Source organism: Melospiza melodia, chromosome 13 (genome assembly GCF_035770615.1).
Source record: "Melospiza melodia melodia isolate bMelMel2 chromosome 13, bMelMel2.pri, whole genome shotgun sequence".
NCBI lineage: Eukaryota > Metazoa > Chordata > Aves > Passeriformes > Passerellidae > Melospiza > Melospiza melodia.
Window position 1 is genome coordinate 21502060 of NC_086206.1, and position 14689 is coordinate 21516748.

The 14689-nt window shown below is 46.5% G+C and overlaps 1 protein-coding gene across 4 annotated transcripts in view; it reads right to left on the reverse strand.

The window, feature by feature from the left end:
- GALNS (galactosamine (N-acetyl)-6-sulfatase) overlaps positions 1-14689 on the reverse strand; it is a 41553-nt gene that overhangs the window by 24739 nt on the left and 2125 nt on the right. For 2 of the 4 annotated variants that reach the window (XM_063168195.1, XM_063168196.1), the window contains exons 2-9: positions 14401-14524; positions 13129-13203; positions 12019-12121; positions 9767-9910; positions 7888-7954; positions 7651-7778; positions 6809-6948; positions 5525-5628 (exon numbers count right to left, since the gene is read on the reverse strand). In XM_063168195.1, coding sequence (XP_063024265.1) covers positions 5525-5628; positions 6809-6948; positions 7651-7778; positions 7888-7954; positions 9767-9910; positions 12019-12121; positions 13129-13203; positions 14401-14524 — 885 coding nt within the window. Of the gene's footprint in view, positions 1-5524; positions 5629-6808; positions 6949-7650; positions 7779-7887; positions 7955-9410; positions 9500-9766; positions 9911-10108; positions 10235-12018; positions 12122-13128; positions 13204-14400; positions 14525-14689 lie in introns of those variants that run through there. The other 2 variants (XM_063168198.1, XM_063168197.1) reach the window with 2 other exon arrangements.

Consider the following 14689-nt stretch of genomic DNA (forward strand, 5'->3'; position numbering starts at 1 on the left):
CCATTTCCAACAATTCAAGAACTGTAAAGTTGTGGTATTTTTAGTCCATATTTTAATAAGGGAGAAAAACATCTGGGTTTGGCTTCAATGGAGATGTGCAAGGGTTTTTTTCCCCCTTTTTCCTTACTTGGAAGCCATACTCATCTCTATGCTCTTAATTATTTATATTTTAAAACCCTCCAGAGTCTGTTCTGCCTGATTCTTTGTGAGCCTTTGCTCCCTCCCCGATGGTGGGAGCTGTTGCAGGGTGTTTAATTAGTCAGTGACACGCTCACTTAGAGCAGATGCTGCCACATCAGGAGCACCAGCATGCACCAGCACAAGATGTGACAGGAAAGGAGCATTTTCAGCCCCAGCACTTGTTGGGAAACAAGAAACCATTGGATACAACCCCACAGCCGTGAGCACCAAAGCACTTTCTGACCAAAACCCAAGTCCAATCCCAACAGAACAATGTTGGGACTATCAAAGACCTTTTACCTCTGCTTCTACTCACAAACAGACCCCCAGCCCCTAAGCTGACACAAATTATTTAAATGCAACAAATGATGACATGATAAATGAATTTTTATGAGATGCTGGCTCAAAACTAAAGGGAAAAAAAAGGGATACTAAACCTTGTATTAAGAGGCTGGGCTGAACAAAATGAACACAAAGGAAGAATTAAGAAATTAAAAAAAAAAAAAAAGAACTGGAGAAAGCAACATGCAGGGGCCTAATTACAAGTTTAACATTACAATATCACATTACTTGATTACAGTCATTTCAATTTTTAATGGCTTTCATTCATCAGGAGGTGTTGGCAGGAACACATCTTATTAAAGCTGCATGCAAGAACCCTGCCACAATTCCTTGGGAGGAAACAAAGTGCAGAGCTTGAAGCACAGGAGGGAACCTGGCTGTGCAAATCCTTGGGAAAGCAGCTGGATCAGCTGCCCATGACCAACAGGGCCCTCAGTTCAGGATTCATCCATGATTCATCCATGGCCACAGCCTGGGAAAGGTCCTGCTCAGCCTGGCCTTGGGGACAGGCACAAAGGGAGACCTTTCCCAGACAAGCTGGGGCTGCCCCAGCTCTGGAAGTGCTCAAGGCCAGCTTGGATGGGGCTTGGAGAACATTTATTCTTTATTTTACTGCAGCCTTTTCCTCTCCTTAAAATGATTTTAATGATCCACTCCCAGCTCCAGCAGGGCCATCCCAGAGCACAGGGCACAGGATGGTGTCCAGGCACTTCTGGGGTGTCCCCTGAGGGATCTCCACACCCCCTCTGGGCACAGAGGAAAGCTCTGCCTCATCTACAGGTGGAACTCCATGGGATCAGCTCCTGCCCATCCCTCCTGTGCCATGGCTGGACCCTAGGACAGAGCCTGGGCCCTGTCCTGTCCCCTCCCTGCACAAGGACATGGCCAGGGTCCCTGTGAGCCCTGTCCCTGCACAAGGACATGGCCAGGGTCCCTGTGAGCCCTGTCCCTGCACAAGGACATGGCTGAGGTCCCTCTGAGCCTGTCCCTGAACAAGGACATGGCCAGGGTCCCTCTGAGCCTGTCCCTGCACAAGGACATGGCTGAGGTCCCTCTGAGCCTGTCCCTGCACAAGGACACAGCCAGGGTCCCTCTGAGCCTGTCCCTGCACAAGGACATGGCTGAGGTCCCTCTGAGCCCTGTCCCTGCACAAGGACACGGCCAGGGTCCCTCTGAGCCCTGTCCCTGCACAAGGACACAGCCAGGGTCCCTCTGAGCCTGTCCCCAGGGCTGCAGCTGGCCCATGAGCAGCTCCCAGCCCCAGAGGTTCCTCCCTGGGCTCATTCCCACCTGCAGAGCTGCAGAAGGAGCAGCTCCAACCCCTCCTGCTCCCCCCACCCAGCCCCTGGCTGAGCCCTTTTGTAATCAGAGCTCTCACAATTTCTCCATCTAATCCAAAAATCACTTTTCCTGTTGTGGCTCCGTCCCAGCACCTCAATCTTTTGATAAGAGGCAATCGCTGACCCTGGGCTCGTGCCTTTAATGTCACCTCATTTATCCAGAGCGTGGGGACACTCCTGGGGGGCCACCAGGTTCCCCTTGTCCTGGCCCTTATTAACCAGCACCAGATGTAGATGACTCTCTTTAATCATCCAATTACGTTTCTGCTCTCAGACAACATTTTTGCCGTGAAGCAGAGAAAACTTCTTAAGGAAATTAAATGCCCATGCCACAGCCACTTGGATTTATCTGTGCTCTGCAGCAGCACATTGAAGAAGGAAAAAGGAAAAAAAAAAAAAAGGTTAATGTTTATATAAAACTTTGAAGTATTTTCAGAGAAAAAATAAAAAACATTTCCATTTTTCTCCTGTCAACAGGGCTCTTTCATTCTAGTTGCCTTTCCCTTTTATTTATTTCTTTTTTTTTTCAAGAAAAGAAAAAGAAAAATCCAGAGAGGGCAACAGCCCAGAGAAAATAAATAATATATAAACGGAGGGAGATCAGATATTGCTGTATCAGTGAGGAACAGCCGGTATTACGCACGTAAGGACGGATTTTTTCCCCCTCCTTTCCCCCCCTTCTTTTTAATAAACTCTCAGTATCCACACAACGTCTTTAAGAAAATGAAATCCTTTTGCTGTGGGCCACGGCGCTGGAAGAAATAGTCCCCAGTGCTGTTATCAGTGCTTTCAAGCTTTAACTCTGAATCAAAGGCGACAATTAATAAAGTCGCCCCCGCCAGGAATGGAAAGGAGGAAAGCTAAATATTTGAAACTGGGTGAACAAATGTCAGGGTGTTTTTAAATAAAATCCTTTTACAGTTATCACAGCGAGCAGACCTGATATCCCTGTCTAATTCAATTTCAATTTGCGCCCCATGGGAGATAGGGAAGAAAAGGTTGCAATGCTGTCTTTGGGTTGATATGTTCTTTTCTCCTTCAGGAAGCAGGCACGAGAGAGGAAGGGGAGGAGGGCGAGGGGAGAGAGGAGGAGGATTCAAATACCAATAGAATATGATTTTTTTTTCCAGCTGGATCCTTCCAGAAGGCAGATGTGATGTGGGGAATGTTGAAACGCTGATTTGTTGTGAATTCACCTGGAAAACGGAGCCGAGGAGGGAAGTGCAGCCAGGCTGTTTGTGTGGGAATAAATATTCCTGGTGGGGAGCAGAACTCACTGAGTGTTGATGCCAAGAGCAACACACACTCCTGAGGCATCTTTCCCCTCCAAAAACCTGCAAACCAGCCAACTGCACCAATTATCCCCAGCTCCACAGAGAGCCTGGCAGGTGCTCCCACCCTGTCCCTCACTCCTTGTGTTTAGACCCTGCTGCTCCTGTATTTTTATTAAAGGAATGTGCCCTTTAATAAAAAAAACAAAACAAAAAAAAAAAAAAAAAAACCAACAGCCTTATGGATCAATAAAATTATTAACAAACTGCCAGGTGGAATCATGGAATGGTTTGGGTTGGAAGGGACATGAAAGTCCATCCAGTGCCACCCCTGCCATAGCAGGGACACCTTCACTGTCACAGGTGCTCCAAGCCCTGTCCAGTCTGGGCTTGGAGCAGTTGGGCACTGCCAGGGATGCAGGGGCAGCCACAGCTGCTCTGGGCACCTGTGCCAGGGCCTGCCCACCCTCACAGGGAGAAATCCCTTCCCAATATCCCACCTAACCCTGCCCTCTGGCAGTGGGAGCCATTCCCCCCTGTCCTGGCACTCTCTGCCCATATAAAAATCTCTTTCCCTCCATTCCCAAGGCACTGCAAGGCTGCAGTGAGGTCTCCCTGGAGCATTCCCATCAGCAGACAGAGCTTTCCACACAATATCTGGATTTCAGTGGCCAGAGACACAAACTCTCCTTTCCTGCCTGCAGCTGTTCCACCTGAAACAGCTCCTGGCCCTTCCCTTGCTCCTCAAACTACTGCCCTGGGAGCAAACCCAGCACAGGAAGGACTTGACCCTTCAGCTTTGTGCTGAAGCTCAGAACTCCCAAACCTTTGCTTCCTTCAACTCTGGACAAGTAGGAGCAATGAGAAGCAGCTTTCCCACATTTCACAGCTACCTGGAGTACACTGGGGCTGAGCAGTTAAATCTCCTCCAGAGGATGGTGAAGCTACAGCAAGGTACAGAAAAAAAAAGCCAAAAATGCAGTGGTGGACACAAGTCTCTCACCTGTGGTCAGGGCTGCTGAGGAGCAGTGCAGGAGCCTCGAAGGCAAGAACACAAGCAGAAAACACAGGTGAGTTTCTATCACAGTTCCTGAGCAGCACATAAGGAGGATTTGAGGCTGAGCACGTGCTTAAGGCTGACACTGGCATGGTGGAGGAGAAATTTTGGGTGCATCCCAAAAACTGGGAGCTCCAGGCACAGCTCAGCTGCCCAGCCCACCCTGCACACACAGCCCTGCCTCTTCCCAGGAATTCCAGCAGCAGCTCCCAAAATCTACCTGGGAGAGGGGTCCCAGCCAGGCAGAAAAGAAGCAGGCACAAGGATTTCTCTCTCCTCCTGTTCTTAATTATCCTCAGAGTTACTACAATGGAAAGAATTTTTAAATTTGGGCATTTTCTCGTCCCCATTTATAATGCATGTTTACTTTTAGCACATTATTTAGTTTGGACCCAGCAAACAAAACACTCAGCTGCAGTTTCATGTTCTCCCTTGCTAGCCCAGGGCTGTTGTACTTGGCTTGCAAAGCCTTTATGGAAATGTTTAAATTTAAACAAAACGACTGTTTTCATTTCAAATTAGAAAAATAATAAACCATCCTTGGTAGGTTTGGTGAACTCTGGAAAAATAATGAAACCAAACCACCCTCCTGCCCTCAGCTGCAGATCTGAGCTGCCTCATGGTCCCTCCTAAATGTAAATGATAAATTATCATTAGCCTGCCTCAATTAAACCACCCCAATGGAATGCAACCTCCACAAATGTTTTATTTATGACCAGTTTGCAGGCTGGAGCACAGAGCCCAGCTAATGAAGGATCACTTTCTGCAGGGCTCAGGGATGCTCACCAGGGGGAGGGGGCTCTGCTGTCCCTGGGATCCTGCAGCAGGACTGATTGCATCCTTCTGTAATGAGAGCTGGGACAAGGGGGGCTGGCAGTGCCACTGGGGGGTTATTCTGAAATGATCATATCTGCATTTGTGTACAGGCAGCACGCAGCAATCGTGTGGTGTCTGAACCTCCCTGAGTGGGACTTTCATCAAGCACCAAAGTGAGAGATGTGAGGGTCAAACCCTTCAGTACCTCAGGGCATGGGGAATGGGGAGCAAATTCCTGCTCTTTATATTCCAGTTTGTTCAAACACATGAGAAATATTGAGGTCCAAAAGAGTAAAAAGGTTAAAAAGAGCAGGAAGACAAGAGCAGAGCCTCACAGCAAAACTGAGCACAAATTTTAATGCAAATTTGCATTAAAATGGCACAGCTGTCTGGGGCAGCAGCAGCAGCTCCTTATTCACACAAACACCTGGGCTTGGGGCATGGTGAAAGTGTGAAGCAGAGCCCCCTGAGCCCAGCAAGGAGCCCTCCATCCCTGCAGCCCCCAGGCACAGACTCACCCCTCCTGCAGGGATGTGGCCGGGCCACCAGGCGATGGCTGGCTCCCTCATGCCACCCTCGAAGGTGGTTTGTTTGCCACACAGGAAGGGCCCATTGCTTCCTCCTAGGGACAGAAAAACAGCCTTAAACCCCTCAAAACACCAGCATTTCAAAGGACACTCTCACCCAGGCTGGTTTGAAATGATTTCTCATTTCTGCATGGATGCTTCTCCAAAGGACACAGCCAGAGTTGGGTTTTTGTCATTATTTCCTTGTTTGTTGTGTTATGTTTGTGGGGTTTTTTTTCAATATCCATTTGTGATGAAATTTTAGGAGTGTCTTTTCAGCACAGGGAGACGGTGACAGCTAAACACACCTTGCTATAAACAACCAAATGAAAACCAAACCACAAACAAACAGGAAATACCTCACTGGTGTTGTCCTTTCCTCTAAGGGTGTTAACTGCTGTCTGTAACCAAAGGAAATCTGACACTTTCAGGCAGAAATAACATTTTTTCACAATGATTTTAAATTTTATAGTACCAGAACAATATTAGATGAAGGTGTCAGAGTGAGAAAAATAATCCTGCATTCCCTGAATGGTCACTCAGAGATGGCCAGAGCTTTGCAGGAATATCTGGAGTTTTAACCCAGCCCTGGAGCTCAGCTGGCCAAGGAACAATCAGGAAAGTCTCATAACTGATTCCAGGTCACACAAAGTCAAAGCCAGTGGCTGAGCTGAAATCAGAACTCAGGTTACTCCCTGCTCTGTGGTTCAATAACCACAAGGCAAGCCTGGCTCCAAAGACAAGAGAGCAGGTTCTAAAATCAATCTGCAGTGATTTGTTACAGAGAAACCATCACTGAAACAAAAGAAAATTTGTTAGTTAACAAAACTCATTTCTCTTCTTGATATTTTTCATGAGAGCAAAAGAATGAGGGACTCTTGAAGTCTCTCTAATTGCTCAGAAGGCTGAAATATGCATTTGGCAGATGGAGAGTAAACACCCTGCTAAGTTACTGAGCCTGGTTCTCAATAAATTACAGAATATTCCCTCCCTGACAGTGCAAATACACACAGGTAACAGCAACACTGGGGCAGGAAAAATTCCATTTGGCCAAGGACACCTCCTCCAACAGTGACCAGAAGCACTGCACATAAATTATTCCAAACATAAATACTGTCTTTTGAGGCTTCTCCTACCTCATAACACAGACTCCACACACAGGGATTTTTTCTCCTCAGAGAGAGAGAGATTAAAGCCTTGATTTCCCAAGGCCAGGTTGGTTCAGCTGAGCCTCACCTTGCTTGGGAGCTGAAATGAGAGCAGCCCCGTTATCAGAGGTGAAGAACACAAAGGTGTTCTCACTGATGCCCAGCTGCTGGAGGTGCTTCAGGATTCTCCCAACGCTGTCATCGATCTCCCTCACAGCATCCCCATACCTGAGGCAAAAGATGAAAACGCTCAGAGCAGCAAAAAAGGGTCAGCACAATGAGTTCAGTGGGTTGAATTTGTACCTGTGCTGCAGAAATCCTTCTCATGCATCAGGTTTTCTGCTGCCACTGCAAACCTTTGTGTCTCTGGCCTGCAGAGAGCAGCCCTTGGGTACTGAGGGTCAGGGTTTGCTCAGGTGTGAGCCTTGAACTCTTGGACAGAGGAATTCAGCCATAAAATTCACAAACACAGGCAAACCCACCTTGCCACAGACTGGGAGGTAATAACATGGCTTTCCTTATGGTTAGAAACGTTGAAGCAACACTCCCAGTGTCTACAGAGCTCTTTGCCTCCTCCAAACTGCATTTTTAGGAGTGTTTTCTATTTGCTGGTCCCATTTATAGGCTTTTAAAAGAGGCACTGATCATACAAAAGCCTCCTAAAAACTCATCTGTGCCACAGACAGCATTTCACTCCTCACACAACTGGCACAGGAGCTCAGAGGCTCCCCCCTTCCCCTGGGGTCATGTGAGCTTCACTTCAGATTAAAGCCAAATTATGAAACAACAATTCAAGCAAATAATGCATTTCAGCACACACACACACACTTGAGGAGTGATCCATGCCTTGGATCTATCAAGCACTGCTCAGGTTGGCTGTGGCAGCTGCAGGAGGAATTCATTAAAACAACCCCAAAAAGCAGAACTTACAGCCCTCTCTGACTCGTGCCCAGGAACTGTTTGGAGGCATAAACAGGAGCGTGGGTAGCATCAATTGCCCAGTATAAAAAGAATGGCTGCTGGCTGGCCTGCTGCTTGCTAATAAAATCCAGAGCTTCCTGTAAACAACAATAAAAATGAATTTATCCTCTGCCGTCAAAATTTCTCCAAAAAAACCAAAAAAAGCAGAAAGTCACCTTGGCTTAGAAGCCAGCACTAAAATAGTACCTGCAGGTAGAGCTGAGTCAAGTTGGATTCACCTGTCTTCAGATTAATTTTGAAGTCTTCATAGTATCTTAAGATAAAAGGAATCAGAGAGGGGAAAAAATCAATCCTAAGGAATAAGCATTAGAAAAAGGATTTTTTTCCCCTTTTATGGATTTTTCCCCTTTTAAGGATTTGTTCCCCTGTGTAAGGAGGTGACAAACAAGTCATAGTTACTCTTCAGATATTAGAAATATGTCACCATAATTGTTCTTATGGGAGAAAGTGGTGACAGAGCTTGATGCAAATTAATGGCTTCAAGTTTTGGACAAACCTCAGGGACTGGCCTTTTGCTGTAGGGGGCAAAATGCTTTAAAATCTCCTGGTGATTCATAAAGAGCTGGTTGAAATGTGAATAAAATTTCAGAAGCACACAACAACTTTCAGTGAGACAGAGAAATGCTGGAAGCAGAACTTGGGCTGCTTTGGAAGCATTATTTTAGAGGGCAGAGAAGGGCCTGGGGAGGTGCTCAGGGGAATAACAGCAGTGAAATGAGACAACAGCAGAGTGAAAAATGAATGGACAAGAAGGGCCCAGACTGCAGACTGGGAGCAGGGATGGAGCTATGCAAACACACAAAATGTTATTCCAAACAGGAAGAGAAGGAACAAAGAGGTCTTTCAGTGCAGAATGGGAGCAGCTTCCAAGAGTGGAAGCCTTTAGGGTGCCAGGGATGAGCAAACAGCTCTGGGAGGGCAGCTCCACATCCCTGCACCATCCACAGGACACTTCCAGGCTGGTCTTGGTGTTGGGACCTTTATGAACCACAGAACCAGGGGATCCCAGAATTGCCTGGCTTGGATGGACCCCCAAAGCCCATGCAGGTGTGAAATGGCCGCAGGGAGAGCCCAGAGCAGCCCAGGAGCTGGGTTATGTAGGAGTGATGGGGTAGGATGGTCAGGACAGACAGAGATGAGAGATCTCTGGAGCCAGGTCAGGAATTTGGGGTTTTTGCAAAGGGCCTGGGTGCAGGGCCCTGCTGGGAGCTGCTGGGAGCCACAGCTGGAGCAGGACTGAGAGAGAGAAAGAGAGGGGTAAAGAGAGAGAAGGCAAGAGCTGGTAAAGAGGATGAGAGAGTGAGGTTCCAGTTACAATACCATAAATCTTCTTCTGCGTTGAATATTCCAATTCTCACTAACCAATCTAGTACAAGAGACAAATCCTATAGCATTTCCATACAGCCTATAAGAATCATTACATTACCATACTGTGTTACATTTTAAACCCTGAAAACTCCTCTTTGGGCCCGTCTGCCGAGCTGTAGGGTCTGCTCTGACCCTTGGAGATGTCTGCAAGCAGAGGGTGCTGTGTAATGAAAAGGGGATTACCCTCAGCTGGCCATGCCATTGTTTTCCTCTTGTTCAGTAACTGAGGTATCTCAAAGCTTGCTTTCATTTCAATCTCATTTATAGTTTCCATATTCTCACAATCTTTTGCCATGCAATCACATTTACAGGGCTGTCCTGTTTCCCTTGCCCAGAGTTACCTGCCAGCCATGTCCCAGTCCCTGTACACGGGGATGTTGGGGCGCTCAGTGCTGTCGTAGGGCCCAAAGTGGCAGTCTGGGGACCCAAACCACTCCCTAAAAACTCCTCTTTGGGCCCTTCTGCCAAGCTAACAGGGTCTGCTCTGACCCTTGGAGCTGTGTGCAAGCAGAGGATGTTGTTCCATCACAAGGGGATTACCCTCAGCTGGCCACACCATTGTTTTCCTCTTGTTCAGTAACTGAGGGATCTCACAGCTTGCTTTCATTTCAATCTCATTTATAGCTTCCATATTCTCACAGTCTTTGGCCAGGCAATGAATTTATAAGGGTTTCCTGTTTCCCTTGCCCAGAGTTACCTGCCAGCCATGTCCCAGTCCCTGTACACGGGGATGTTGGGGCGCTCGGTGCTGTTGTAGGGCCCGAAGTGGCAGTTTGGGGACCCAAACCACTCATCAAAGCCGTGCCTCAGGGGGTGGAACTGGGGCCTGTGCCCCAAGTGCCTGGCAACAAAAACAGCAGGTCAGAGCTAAAATCCTACTGCAGAGCAGCCACACATCATCAGCTCATCAGAACAGCATGCAAGAACACAGTGTCTGCCTAAGAAATCAAAACTCAAAGCATTTCAATCACATAAATGACTCCAGAGCAGTGTCTTGAGCTCTCTCACACTTGTTGCAAGCACAGCCATGCAGACTCACCCCAGTGCTCACTTATATTCCATTTTATTTACTCTCCAATCACTGTTTTCCATTTTTTCCTTCCACTGGTGTCTTCTCCCATGCTGTCTGATGATCAGCACTGATGGACTACACTGCCCCAAACCACTGCAGAGATCACATAATGTTTCACTTAAGGATTCTGATCTATGACAAGTCCCTTTTATCCCACTGAGCTGTAAAAACACAAGGCAGAGCTCATGAAATGCACCATTCCATCCTCATCCCCTTTATGCAGCATTCACGCTGCCAAAATGGTACAAAGAGACCTGAATGGAAATGAAATGAGGTTTTTGTGTGCACATGTGGACTTAAAACACATTTAGCTACTCCTGATGACAGCTCCTCTCTACTGTGCAGCTTGAAAATCCTCCATCCTTAACTTCCAGATGAGGCTCCTCTCTAATCTCCAGGTTTTGTGCAGCAAATTCTACATTTCCTGCATTTATAGCACCTTGAAGACAGAGAATCCTCGTGCTCTCTGTCTCTAAAGGGGATTTTGGTGGCTCAGTGTTTATTTAACCATTCCATCTTCCCCTCACGAGCCTGGATCTGCCCCTGTCCACTTTGTGCATCCCCCTCTGCACCTTCTGAGCATAAAGGGCATAAAATGCATAAAATGCATTCCCTTGGAGTTACTCTGAGCTGTTCCAAATGAGTTATTACAGAAAGAATCCTCATTTCAGCTCTGGTTACAGCTTGCTGATGTAACTGCCACTGCAAGTCTGACCTGCAGGATTCCACCCTTTCCCTTTTGTAGATGTGGGAACACAAAGTTATTCCTGGCTGTTCCTACAACAGGGCAGATGGAAAAGCATCTTATCCTACAAAAGCCCTAAAAGCACTTACAGGGACATTAAACAGTGACTGAGATCAGTCTCTGCATCTTACAGCACAAAAAACCCCTGAGATTTAATGAAACGCAACAAATTCCACACTGGTCATGGAAAATACCTGACTTGCAAACTTATAATTAAACCATGGAATTCACACTCACAGGACACACTGAAGAGATTTTAGAAGGGATGCTGAAACAATAAGAAAATTATCTGCTGGAAAACCTCTGTGAGGCCAGGATGAGACTCCAGTTTTACCCAGCATTTCTTCACACCTTTCCAGCCCCGACCAGAAGTTTTTGGATGCACAATAATGCCCTGCACATTCCTACTTACTCCTATTCCTGCTAACAGCTGCAGGTCCTTCCAGATTTGCCTTTTTTTCCAAGGAGCTGGCACCAATCTGCATTTGCCTTGTTTATTCCTTTTCCCTGAGTGTATGAATTTCCATTTATTAGCACTGAACTGCAGCTGATTGCACCCAGCCCACTGAGCTGATCCCTCAGGGCCATTCTCCTGCCTGGATTTGTGCTGATAAATAATTCACTGTCTTAGGGTGCTTTGCTTTCCTCCCAGCTCCAGCAGGTGAATCCAACCACAATTCAAACTCAGCCTTCTCTAACTTATTAATGAAACTGATAAAGAAATTCCTGTTACTTTCCACAGGAATTCAGTTCATTAATAAAACCCCAAAATATAGCAAGAGTCAAAGATAAAAACCACGTAGGTGCTCAAGGCAAATTCCAACAGAATATCCTGGTGTTTTCTGATCAAATAAGTGGTGTGAGGTGTGGATAAAAGCCCAGAGTTGAGGAGTTTATAAATACAAATACACACATAAAACCTCCTCAACTCTTTGTATGAAGACATATGTAAGTATTTGTAATGGGAACACTCAGGAATTGATCCCAGCAGGGGGAAGATCCACCACACTTTCCAAACTTGGACATTTGAGCTTCAAAACAGTTTTTTTCCTGTAATTCTGTTTTTATTGCTGCTCCTTCCCAACACACACAGAGTGAAATCTCAAAGCAAGACACCTCCACATAAATTTACCATTTGCCAATGATCTTATTGGTGTAACCAGCTTTCTTCAGGAGCTCTGGAAGCAGTAATTCAGAATCTGGGATTCCTCCTACTATGTCCTGTGGTGTGTATGCTGTGGAAAACAAACCAAAAACACTTTTCTGACTCTCCAAAATATTACAGCACACAGCTCATGTACTGGATCAGGAATAGACTCATTTGGAATGCCATCAATGCCATTCCCTGGAAGTCCTCCCATGGGATGGAGAGAATAAATTGATGCAGGGAGACCAAAGGGAGATTTCCACCCACTTGTGCATGAGGGTAAATGATAAAGGGAGCTGCCACCCCAGAGTGGAGGTGACACCGTTGAAAGGGAGATGTCACAGAAAATCAGGTGCTTTAGGGGTGGTCTTTATGCTGTAAATTTGCTTTGTGTTTTCTAAAATGAAGGCAGCCTTCTCCTAAACCAAATACCAATAAAGGTGCTCAGACTGCAAGGGCTGATCTGATCTATTATAGGTTGGACTTGATGATCCCAAAGGTCTTTTCCAACCTAATTCATTCTGTGGTTCTGAAGGAAATGAAGAGTGTCTCAGCCCCTGAGGCTCTCAGGTGTGATTGTGCTCAGGGAACCAACCCCAGGCTGCTGCTCCTGCCCAGCCATGTCCCAGCACGTGGCATTTGTCACTCTGGGACCCAAACCAACCCAGGGACCTTCCCTGGAGGCACCAGGGATGGAAACCTGCTCTGAAACTGGGTGGAAATGTGCCTGCTGAATAAACCTGTGAGCAGCCAGCTCTCCCCTGTGGGTTTCACACCCCCACCTGATTGTCCTTCACCAGACCCCAGTTCCCCTGCCCAGAGGAAACATTTCTCAGAAACATTTCAGAAATATTTCTCAGAAATATTTCTCAGAAATATCTCAGAAATATTTCAGCAGAAACAAATGGATCAAGCAGCCTGGTTTATCCTCCTCATTTGAGGAGGAAGCAATAAAATTCACACTTATTACCCACACCTAACAGGGTTTGGTGGCACTCTGGAACATCCATGGGGATGTCTGTCCAAAGAGAAACTCGGAAACAAGGCGCAGAGGGAAATCAGGAGAGGAAGGGAGGTGAGGGATGAGGCTCCTACCGTTCCTGGCGTGTCCATTGGTGGTGTAAAAGCCGTTCCTGACCGGGAGCCGGCCCGTCAGCAGGGCTGCCCTTGCTGCAAGCAACACAAACACTTCTTCACAGCCATCCTCTGCTAAATATTCAGGTATTAAAGACTGAATATAGCCATTTATATTGTTATATGATATTATTGCAGGAGGATGAGGGCTGCACACTGACTGGAGTAACGGCCAGCCACTAAATCACTCACACTCTCCCATGAGCCATGGGGAGAATCAGTTCTGAGGCATCATTTCAGTTATTCCAGCTGAAATTTGGCCCCTTTATTAAATTAGCCACACTGAAGAGTCATTCCTTTGAATAGTCAATGGAGGAATCCTTACAGCTCAGTTATATATATATTTCTTATGTATTTAAGAGGAAATCCTAGCACAAACTGATTAGATGCTCAAGGCTAAGCTTTCGAGCCTGACTGAGCAAAAGTCATGAAATACAAAGAAAGAGCTGTCCAGCTTTGACAATAAAAGTCAAGTCCTGACTGCAGGGAATATTTAAACAGATGTTTAACTTCAAGTATATGCAGTGCCACCACTGGCTTAGCAGAATTTCAGCATATTTTAAATGCCTTTTCTGAGCAAGGACATCATCAACACACTGGCAAGTGCTATCCTAAATGAGAGCCCAAATAAAAAAATATAAAGCTCCTGTTCTTCATTTTTGCTTCAGTTCTTGGCAGCTAATCAGGTTTGAGAGGAAAAAAGAAAGCAAAAAAAGAGAAACCACCTCACAGAAAAAACAACAAGGAGAAAAATATCTGCCTCTCCCAGACCCAAACGTTCCTTTTATCTCCTGTCCCTGTCCCAGGAGTCTTGTAAGACACCAGGGTCAAAAGCAGGACACAAACTGCTGCCTTTCCTTGCATGAAAGGCTCACCAGAGCCAACAGAATCAGACCAAATATGTCCAGCAACAGATCAGATCCTGCTTTGTTTAACCCAAAATGAGAAAGATGAAAAAAAATGCAATGACTGGTGCTGGAGTACTGAACTGGAATGGTACAAAAATCCTGATCACTGAAGCAGTGCTTTGTATGAACTGAAAGCTGTCGGGTTTCCAATCCAAACAGAAATAAGAAGGGAGCAAAATGCAAGATCAAAGCAGCAAATGTGATCTGTGGCCTGAGGGCAGGACTGGTTTGGTTGTCAGCCCATGTCAGAGGCTGGCACACACCCCAAACTCCTCAGAGGGAGATGCTCCTCATGCTGACACGGTTCCAAGTGCTCTGTACTCACAGGGAGAGCAGAGGGGGCTGGCAGTGTAGAAATCCAGGAACAGCATCCCTTCTGCAGCCATCTGGTCCAGGTTAGGGGTTTCCTTGGAGGGCTCTCCGAAAGCTCCCAAATCCCCCCAGCCCATCTGGAAAAGGAACACACCAGAAGATGTCAAAGTCCCTTTCTACAACCTCATTTTTGGGCCCACATAACACTTTCATTGTACCCTTTAATTTATAAATGTTTACAGCGCTCATCTCCCTACTCAGCACTTCACAAATGTGACACAAATGATCTCTGCCAGCCCTGT